Raw genomic sequence first — 11157 nt, forward strand, 5'->3', positions numbered from 1 at the left:
TGCTTCGGCGGGCCGGGGCAGCCCCGGCCGGGCTCCTGCCGTCCCCAGCAGCACATGAGAAGCGGCCCCCTTGGGGCCTCGCGCGTGGGCAGCAGGGCCCAGAGAGCCGCAGCACCCAGGAGGAGACTGGCCGAGGAAGCAGGCGCCACCTTGCTGTGGGGCGGGGCGGGGCAGGGCAGGGCAGGGCAGGGCTGCTGGCAGCAGGAGGCAGGGAGACTGCAGGCAGGCACAACCGGGGTCCAGCATGTTGGACAAACCTGTTTTGAAAGGACTACCTTAAACTAAAAAAAAAAAAAAAGAGTAAGAATACTGACATTCTTCAGTGCATAAAAAATAGCTGCCACATCACTAATCAATTGGTTTGTTATCACCAATTTCTTTAATACAAACTGTTACCAACCTCAATGCCACTCTGCCTGGCTAGTTTTACAGCTGTATTGTAGTAGCCACAGCGCAAGAGATGTTCCACCATCATGCGATCCATACGTTTTTTCTTCCACATGTTTGCAGCGGCTGGTTGGTCACTGCTATGTTCTTTAAGGTGCTCAATCCTGCGTTTACAAAGCTTTGCACTCTCATCTTCAGCCTGGATTGATTCAACAGCCTAAAATTTTAAGAAAGAATTATTGTTACAAGAGAACAGTTCCTTCTGAAGTAAAGCATAAGCATTACTAAAGCACCAACAGTTCGCAGTGCTTGCTGAACAAGTATGACGAGTAAAAACAACAAGACACTGAACTGCATGCTAACCAGAACAGTAGAGGTGTCTAAGCCCACTAGCTACACAATGGCTAGGAACAGATGTTGCATTTATCCACATATAATTTGTGCTCGTGTTTGTCCCAGACCAACAATACCCTGGGACTGGTGCATACACATTAGGGCAGATGTGGGCAAAATGTGGCCCACAGGCCGTATGCGGCCTGCTAGGCAATTCTGTCCAGCCCAGGGGGCCCCTAAAAATTTTAGAAAATTAATATTTATCTTTCCCTGGCTGCCTGTCATGCGGCCCTTGATGGCTTGCCAAAACTCAGTAAGTGGCCTTTGGCCCGAAATAACTGCTGGCTCCTGCATTACGGTTTAGTGAGCAGCTGAATTAAGTACCCCTTTTCTGCCACTGAACCCAAGCTAACTGTACAGAGATATTTTGCAACATCCCAGGATAAAACTATTACTACCTCTTACTTGGGAGACTTTAGGCTTCATCTCAGGACAACAGACACAGATGTCTGTATGACCGTCTGTTTCCAACCAATGTTTAACACTACAGAAGAGATAGATTCATCTGTTCTCTTGTATTTCTCTTCAAATAGGACTCTCTCAAAACTTGACCCAATGCTGCTCAGCCCTTTGAAAAACATATGCTGCAGTAGTTCTTAAATAGAAAAACCTCATTGTGACCACTGTCCTAGCACCATCTCACTACACATGCACTACACGAGCATTCAGGTTTTGCACTCAGATTGGAACAGTTGAGACTTACTGGGCTTGTACCTTTACACTACCCTCCTTCCGTCCTACCTGTACAGTTGTGCTATTCTGTTGTGCGCTGCACGTGGGCACCATAGTACAGTGGTTCTCAACCAGGGTGCCACAGGAAGCTGCATAATGTTAGCAGTTAGGTATGCAAACACAATTCACAAGATAAACCAATGTTTTCAAATAAGAATCCGTACAGTTACACCCATTCTGATCTACTGTGGTCCGAGTTCTTTGCAACAGAAAAAAGTTTGTCTTATTTTTCCATAGTAAAAAAGAAGAAAAGAGCAAGAATTAAGAGCTGGCATTTTCTGAGGGGTGTCTGGAGTCTATGGAGGAGTGCCTTGAGTCTAAAAATTGAGAGACTGGTATGGCCTCTACACTTAGTTTCCTTCCATCCTGTTATTGCAGGAGAGCTATATTATCAGAATTTGTTGGAATGGAAGGGTTGAGAGGCGTGGCCCCCAGTCCTTTGCAATCCTTGAATTAAAGTCATTTATGAACAAGTGCCAGCACCCTTGTCAAGCTGGTGGGCATTGCCCTCATTTTACTTTAGCATTTCTACAGACACTGCCCTACCCCTATTATCCCCAGCTATGCAGCTGTATTAGAGCCCTCACCAATAACTGCAGCACATTTACCTTAAGGCAAACCAGGCTGACAATTTTTCAGCCAAATCTCACTGCATGGCTAGCTCAGAGGTAACATAAAATGCACATTTCAATAACACTATTTTTATCGCATAATCACACTTTTTCCTCTTCCTGAATCCTATCGCAATTAGATGGCTGATTAATCATGCTGCACATTTCACTTAGCAATTAATTACAGCCACATTTGCAGCTTGAGGCTAGGTACTTATGACTACAGCACATGACACTAGTGGGTCAGTTCAGATTTTACAAAACAAGTTAGATGTGCACAACTTGCTGTAAGCAGCCAACAGCCGTTTTATTTACTAGTTACAAGACAGTTAATTGTTTTGTAACAGAGTAGAAAAGTAGCAGGCTAGAAATATACTGGGTAATCCTCCAGTGTCCGTCTATGAAAGACACCTACACTGTAATCCAAAAGGAGCACGTTCTGCTTGTGTAGACATATCTAAACTAGCTTTAAACTGGCTGGTTTGGGCCAGTGGCAAAATGGTGTTTATAAAAAGTCTGCCTCCTGAGCCTTTTTGTGGGATCCTAGACAGGTTTTTACCAGTCACATTGTGCTGCTGCAGCTATCAGTACCAATGCTGCATAAACTACACAAGTTGCATTCACACCTTTGGATTGTAGTGTAGACATATTGTGGTCTCACTTTAAATAGAATACTAGTTACTAGTAGTTAACAGAAATCCACTCAAACTGATAGACTGTTCTTGGAAGGATCAGTACTGGAAAAGCAGAAGAATCTTGAGATTGTAAATGTAACTCAGTCCAAAGCTATCAAGAAAGGGAGTATCTTCCCCCACTAAGCCCGACTCTAAAGTATAGATTTATAGGAGAGCCTGAACTAAATCCCCTCATTACTGTCTGATGGAATGATTTCCTGCAATTAAAATAAAGGTAGCTCATTATGGTGTTTTATTTTTACTACAGAATTTAATTCATTTTTAGAGTGTAGGGTCCAAAACAAATGAGGAAGCACTTGCAATTTGTTCAACCACAGTTTGCTTGTATTTAGCAATACAGTTCTTAAGCCAAGGCAACATTAATTTTCATTGCATGAGACTGGTGAAGAACAGGATGTGGGGAAAAAAGCCCCCAAGAACTATGATGAATTTGCTGAGGAGATTTCAAGGCAAAAAATCATGAAGACTGAACCCTTTCCAACTTACCTTGAAGAGTGTTTCTTGTCTTCTTAGCTGAGTTAACCTCTGGTTCGCACCTAGGGCTGCTGCCACTTTGATCCCTTTGTCAATGTATTTAGGAGGAAGTATAGATCCTTTCCTAGCACCTCTGCAGCAATTTTATTCAGAGGGGCAAGTTCAGAAGAGCCAATGATAGGAAGGGTACTCAGCTTGTTTGAGGACTATGCAGGAGAGAAATGTAAGGTGTTGAGCTCAGCCAACACCAGAGACCTGTTGTATGGAATAATCTTGCTGGAAAGTCTATTTAGAGAGAAGCAGCTGGCGAAACCCCCTGTAAATAAGGTATGAAAATGTGTTGCTGGGTGTTCAACTTTCAGTTTACTTACCTAGATAGGAAAGGTCCCTTTGTCCTATGCATAACTGAAGAAGCAGAACAAAACTGACAAGTTCTTAAGTAACTGGGATGCATTGCTAAGCTAGTGACTGCCTTGTGCTAGTTCTGCAAGCAAGTTAAATGAACAAAAAAGCCTAAAAGTAGATCTCACCCCACAAAGTCCTTAATTTCTTCATAAATTTCTTTGTAAAGGATTATTCTTATTTTCCAGACAGGGAAAACAGGTACAAAGTGAAACAAAGCTGGAAGCAAGGTGAAGATTCACTGTAAGATCCGAGAACCCTGCTTCAGTGAAGAAGGGAAGAGTTAAACTGTTGTAGCCCTGCTCCTTTTTCAAGGCTCAGGATGGGAGGCTTGTGATAATGGTTGCATGCCTGGAGGCTGTAACTAACACTTGATATAACACTGGAAGTTTTTGCTGCACGATCTATACCAAACCTCAAAGAAGAACAGAGCAGGAAATTTATTCACAGTAGCTCCAACATGCCACTGAAGAGGAAGAATGCATCATCCTGCCCCACTTCCCAGATGCAAAAGAGGCCCTGTTCTTGCATGCTTTGTATCATTTGGAGCATTTTGTATATTCTCTGGATTACAGAACGCGTCACAAGCTTGCAAAATGCTATGAGAATTCTTTGGCATTATTCAGGCCTCCCTGGTTAACGAGCCTGCCCACTGCTTCATCAACTGCATCTCATCTTAATAAACCATTTCAGACCTAGGTGTAAGAATAAAAGCCAGAACCAATATCATTATTGAAGACACTTGTTTAAACATTTTCAATGTTTATAGGTTCTGGGCCAGATTCTCAGATGCTGTAAATTGGCATAGCTCTGTCAGAACTGGTTCACTAAGAATGTGTCTAAATTGTGACAGCGTGTGAGGAATCTTGGTTCAAGATAGGATGCTACAATACATTCTGCAGCCCTTAACTGACATCTGAAGTTTGAAGTAGTCTCATTTGACCAGCTGCATATAGGGACACCCTCCCTGAGCTCACATTTCTGGTTACCAAAATGAGCTAGGCCAGGGAAGAAAGTCTTCAGTATCAAGTACCAATTTTACAGCATGTAAAGCATGAAGTTCTAACATGGAAATACTCTATTTGAAGCCAGTAAAACTATTAAGCCTCAGACTGTGATTTACATTATACAAATTCTATTCTGCCTACACTTTTATACCATTATCATCATGGTGCTGGAAATACCTCTCCTTCCCCACGTTAAGGAAAGCAACAAACCTTACAACCATGTTTTCTCCCTCTTCTTTAGAAGAATGATCTACGCTACTTGATTTATATTCCAGGGCCAGATAACTCCTGGGAGATATTTGTCTAGAAAGGGATCGTGAATTGATGCCCTGAAAGCTGAAATATGACTCTCATAAGTTTCCCAGGGAAAAGTGTTATTGATGAGGTGGTATCTCATAACAGTCTGTCCATGATCTGGCCAGCATGGCATTCCAAGTATTAACTTCATATTAATTACCTGTATAAAGAAGTGAAAGTCTTTGAGGTACCTTGCAATCATGACAGACTGAATATAACAAAGACAGATGCTCTAAGTCCAGGATTACTCTTAGGATACATCTTTTAGTCCCAAATTCAGGTGTGTGTTTTTTTTAATTGATTTGAATTGTATCACCTCCAAAATAATAACAATGTTACAATATTTACTTATTTAAATGCATTTTTGTTATGATTTTATGCAAAAATTAAAGAGATGGGGACACACTCTTGAAGCTCTTACAGACAGGCTTTAAACTGCATTAGTCATCACTGTACTTAGCCATATTTGAGGCAGAAAAAAACAACAACAACAAAACAAACTTAACCATCCACTTCATGACCATCACTGCATTCCCCTTCCCAAAAAGGAAGGAAGAAGAAAAGGGCTCGGCCTTGAAAAAGGTCTTCAAAGTAAGATGTGAGCTATTTCCTACAAGCTTATAGTGAAGTTGAAATTGTGAATGAAGCCCTACCAGCAGCCTCTACTGTTTTTAAATGGAAGAGCTCCAGTACCTCTGATGATAGAAGCTCTGGCAGAATGACGGGGCTCAACCATAGGCTTTGGTATTCCTCAGACTGACACTCTAGCCCACTTACTGCCCCACATATATAGATGGGTTTGGTGGCTGCGATGTGGCTCTGCAACATGAGATACTTGACTTATCTGGCCTCTATGGGTGCTTGTATATGTGACGAAAATTGGCCATTTTTGTGGTTTAATTGCATCATGCTGTACACGTGTGGGGGTTTTTACGATTTAAATGATTTTGCTACGCTGCAAACTAAACCACATCCGCATTTAGTTTAGTCTGTAACGTAGCTATCTGTAACATTGCAGGCTTTGACAGCTTGCCCCCCTGCAGCGGGAGAGGCGGGCTGCAGGGAGAAGTGGCAAGGGGCCCAATTCTTTTTCCCCACCCCCCTGCGGAGCCTGCCCATGTCTCCTGTGGCAAAGGGGAGAGCTGCCAATGGGCTGAGCAGCCCCTGAGCTGCTTCCTTCCTTCCATGGCAGTGGCACCTGCTGGGGCTGCCTGGGAGGGTGGGTAGCAGGCAGGTGCTGCCCCAACTAGGACTCAGGGAACAATTGGATTGGGCTGGGTGCTGCCCGTGAGCTAGGGCAGCATCTGCTTGCTTACTGACCGCCTGGGTGGCCCTGGAGGGTGCCACCGCCATGGAGGCAAGGTCTGGGGCCCCCTGCTGGCAGCTTGTCCTGACTGCAGGAGACATGGGCAGGCTCCATGGAAAAAAAGGACCAGTCCCCTTGCCATTTTTTTTCCCCTCCTCTCTCTCAGAGAAGTCTGCTTGTACGAGCTGCCGCCAGGCCATGCAGCCCCTGAGCTGCAAGAGTGGGGGAAGAGGGTGGTCCTTCCCTCCATGATGGTGGCGCCTCCTAGGGCAGCCTATGCAGGGTGCTAGCTGCACAGGTGCTGTCCCAGCTCTCAGGCAACACCCACTGGACCCCAATCTTTCCCCAAATGCACTGGAAGCCTACCAGGCACAACTTCCTGCACAGGTCTGGGGAAGAGATGGATCTGGCAGGTGCTGCCTGTGAGCTGGGGAAGCACCTGTGCAGCTAGCACCCTGCCTGGGCAGCCCCAGAGGATGCTGCCACCAGAGAGAGAAGGACCACCCCTCCTTCCACCCCCTTGCAGCTCAGGGGCTGCATGGCCTGGGAGCAGCTTGCACAGCAGGCTCTGCTGAGAGGCACAAAAGAGCAGTGAGGGGTGATCTTTTTTGTGTTTGTTTTGTTTTCCACAGAGCCTGTCCACCTCTCTTGTGGCTGGGGGCCAGCTGCTGGGGGCCCTGGACCTTCCCTCCATGGTGGTGGAAACCCCTGGGCAGCACCCGCCTGCTAGCAGCCCAAGGCAGCCCTGGGGGGTGCTGTCACCACAGAAGGAAGGATCAGGGTCCCCCACAGCTCAGGGATCACTTGGCCTACTGGCAGCTTGCCCTCTGGCAGCAGATGTGGGTAGGCTCCGCAAAAAGAAAGAGAAAAACAAAAAAAGGATTGGGCCCCTCACTGTAACAGTGACAGAAGCCCTTAACATTGAAATGGTTGCTATTTAATCGTAGAAATTAAAAACACGCCATTTCAATTTAGGGGACTAAGCCCCTGTGATGTGTACAAGCAGCCTATATCTTTTTGAAGACATTTCAGATTCCTGAGTAAAATCTCTCTTGAAATCAGAGTTCCTAGTAAAAATTGTAATCAAAATAAAACATGTATATTGAAGCAGAAATAGTACTAAACCCCTTTTTCTAATATTTTAGGCAAGGATAGCGCTGTCTTTTTGCAGCCATTATTATGGCTCTTCAGTGCCTCACATGAAGCTTAGTAATGTGACCTAGAATTAAAAGAAATATTCTTCATTCCATGGATAAAGCCAAAGATAGCATCTAACCACCAAACATGCCACATCTACTCCAAGAACTGCCCCTTAATTACACTGCACTGTTCTAGGTAGTCTTCTTCATAAACTGAAAGCAGTGTAGCTATAGCTGAACAGTGCGGCAGGTGGAATAATGAGCATTGGATTCAGTAAGTGGCACTTGCTAAGAAGTGCTCATTAGCCAGTCAAAATACTATGCAGATGCAGCCATAGTGCTTTCACATTAGGAAGCAGCTTGCCCAGAGAAGTGTAGAATGCTTAAGAGTCTCACTCGAACCCACCAAATTTGCCCTGAGGATTGGGCTACAGCATGTTGTATATACAACAGTGAATTTTAGAAAGTTAATGGATCTATTTGCAAAAGAAAGATGTGACATCTTGTTAATCTCTCATATTGTCCCACCATGTTCACTTAGATGACAGTTCAGATTCTATGCTCAAATTTCTCCTTGGCCTCTTCCTCCAAGATGGTCAGTTAATACAATTTAATTGGTAACCTGATGCGGGTACCTCTTCACGAGACAAGGAAGTGATGAGACCGTTTTCTTAGCTACAAGTCTTTGGGCTCCAGTATGTATATATTCATTCTACTTCACAGAGTCATTTATCTGCAATACTAAATCCTGGGACACTAGGTCAAATTTTAAGACGACACACTGAAAAGCAAGACACATTGCTTTTTCATATTTGCTTTGCAATATGCCTTAAAGGCTCTCTAGCATCATTAGTGCTTAAACCTCAAAACACAAAAATACAAAGGCAGGAAATGCCGCACAGCGACAGAGGTAATCTTCTAAAATGAGAAATCATTATGTGATAGATAAGAGTAGAAATAACAGTTACCTTTCTTTTCAGAACACTGAGCTTTTCAACTACTCCATCAAGGAGACTAACAACTGAATCCACAGCAGGACAACTGCTCAATGTCTTCTCCAGCTCTGCAACAACCATAGTAACGTGGCTAGTCTCTCGATCAATGTTTTTCTGTGCAGCTCGAAATCGTTTATTCAGCGTTTCGTATGGCACCTTAAAAAAAAAAAAAGAAAAAGAAAAAAAGAGAGAGGTTAAAATGAACCTCGGTGTTAGTGTATTTAAAAATGGAGACGTTAGTATTAACCCACTGATACAGACTTTAATATTTCTAGCTTAGCAAGTTGCCTTTTAGCTTTAGTAACCAAGACTTTTAAGCTCTCTCATTGGGACAATTAAGCAATTTCCACTCAAGATTATGCTATAGCAAACAGGACAATGTGATCCATGACAGATTATTTTTTCACATCAATTTCACTCTTCTACTTTGACCCCAGCAAGTTTAGAGCTTAAATCCTACAGTAATGGAGTAGAGGAAAAAAGAAGGGAAGCAAGTATATTGCAAAAAGAAAAATGAAAAGAAAAACCAACCCACATTCTCAATTATCCACAAATAAAAGGCTTTGCCAAAATAGAAGGTATGTTCTTTAAGAAGCTTCACTTGTTTGCTTAGACTGGCTTTTGCTAGCTGTCCTCAGGTCATGCAATAGTTCTATATGGCCACTCAAAAGAGTGAAAATCACAAACATAGCCTTAATGCTTAAGAAATCTATAAGCAGACTCTAAAGTCACGAGAAAGTGAAGAATCGCTCTAGCAACTTCCTTCCATTAAAGGATTTCTTATACTAATATAAAAGGTAGTTGCTGCAAACAAGTCTATCGTTTGCAGCAACATGGGATAAGAATAACTACCTCTCATTAACAAGCGTCCTCCTGGGAACTTTTCCCATACCATACATTCAAATGACACACCGAGAGCCATAGCCACATGGGAGCAACATACTATCATGGCCCCAACATGTTGCTATTTAGAAGTATTGACTGTATTTGAATTACTGTACTACATCAGGAAAGGATTATTTGGGTTAAACTGAACACAGGCAGAAGGTAGAGCAGGGTGGCACCTTAGACAAAATTCAAAAAGGTATGAGCTTTCATAGGCAACAACCTGGTATTTGATGAAGTAGTTTTCTGCTTACAAAAGCTCGTGCCTCTCTGAACCAGCTAGTCTCTACGCCAGAGATGTGGTCTGTCACAGCAAACACGCACTGTGCTATGTTGCGTGCAGCTGTATAAGCGGTGAAACGTGCGTCAGTGCACCAAAAATGGCGGCAGTGCGCTTTTGAACTAGAGCATCTCCGATGTGTTTTAGTTCAAAAGTGCGCTGCCACCATTTTCCCAAGGTCAACGCACATTTCACCACTTACACAACTGCATGTGCTGCAGTGCCAGGTGCTTTTCAAAGTGCTTGCTGCTGTGGAGCATGCATGTGTACAAATGCCCTAAGGTGCCAACCAGTCTTACCTTCTGCCTGTAGCATATAAGAATTCCAATCTAATGAAGCTGTTGCTGGTACATGAGGCTAGACTTGCTGTCCTCTGGACTTCTTTAATTCATTCTCAACTTGCCTTGGACGTTTCCTGTTCCAATACCAAGTAGATGACATTTCCTAGGGTAATCAAGACCTAATACAGCTGCATATTGTAATGTATATATGATGGGCTTCTTATATAAAACAGTGTTCAGACCATTCTCTGAAAAAAAAAATCAATAAATCTAACAAACACACAGGCTATAGGTGGAGAGGGATGCCCTACCCCTCAGCAACACGTAGAGTACTGCTGTACTGGGGAGAGTCAGTTGGGCCATTGACTGATTGATTGATTGATTGACTGAGATATCTATCCCTCTCTCTCTCTATTTTAAGTCACGGTCAGGTTAAAAAACTTTTGAAACAGTTAATTTTGATGACATTTAATTTGGGAGTAATCTATCCCCCCACTTGCAAAGGGTATAAGAGGAGTTAAAAGCAACTTACAGTAAATTTTAGACCGTGTCCACCAGCTTGCCTGCATCACAGAGGGCTCAGAGTGAGTAATTCATATGTTAGGTTGTATGACCTCACAGCTCCAGCAGTCACCACAGCAACAAGAACTTCAGATCTAAAAACATCCCTGTCTGGTTCCCTATGTAATTATTTATGTATTGTTTCAAGATAAAAAGTTCTTAAGAGCCGATTTTCACCACATTCATGCTAGCTGAATTGTGTCTTCAATCAACAGGAAAATAATTAGCAGACCGATTTTATATTATTTTTTATGAAAAGAAAAAGAAAAATGAGCCCCTCTCCCCACAATAAATCAGTGTGTTGCACCCTGCATATGAGTCAAATCCTTTCCAGCATGGCATTTCTAATCAACTAAAGTCACCTTGCTGGGGTCACCTTGCCCCAAGCTGTCTTTCCTGCTAGGTGCAGGGGGCTGGAACCGATGATTTTCCGAGGTCCCTTCCGACCTTACAATCTATGAATCTATAAAGTACTCCTCCATCCACCTTCCTTCCAGGACCCTCATGTACAAGACAATACCTTCAGACTCTTATTCCCCAAGTCTCTGGGCTCAGAAGTACTCTCTTGTAACAGATGCTAGCTGGTGTGCGATATAAACCTGGTGGTCTTTACAACGGTCTAGAGGACAACCCCAGGAAGTACCAATCCAAGCTTGGGATGTGGTGCTATGTACCACCAGAACAGAGGGCAGGGGGATGGGAAAAGTAAGTA

General features: G+C 43.4%; 1 protein-coding gene across 4 annotated transcripts in view; it reads right to left on the reverse strand.

The window, feature by feature from the left end:
- The window catches only part of MAEA (macrophage erythroblast attacher), a 79036-nt gene extending 68441 nt beyond the window's left edge, over positions 1–10595 (reverse strand). For 2 of the 4 annotated variants that reach the window (XM_006038667.3, XM_006038666.3), the window contains exons 1-3: positions 9903–9927; positions 8412–8594; positions 401–604 (exon numbers count right to left, since the gene is read on the reverse strand). In XM_006038667.3, the coding sequence (XP_006038729.1) occupies positions 401–604; positions 8412–8519 (312 nt within the window). In that variant the 5' untranslated portion in view covers positions 8520–8594; positions 9903–9927. Of the gene's footprint in view, positions 1–400; positions 605–8411; positions 8595–9902; positions 9928–10006; positions 10133–10416 lie in introns of those variants that run through there. The other 2 variants (XM_025195199.1, XM_025195200.1) reach the window with 2 other exon arrangements.
- Positions 10596–11157: the final 562 nt, after the last annotated feature.

This window comes from Alligator sinensis, unplaced genomic scaffold, assembly GCF_000455745.1.
Source record: "Alligator sinensis unplaced genomic scaffold, ASM45574v1 scaffold1727_1, whole genome shotgun sequence".
In the NCBI taxonomy this organism is placed as follows: domain Eukaryota; kingdom Metazoa; phylum Chordata; order Crocodylia; family Alligatoridae; genus Alligator; species Alligator sinensis.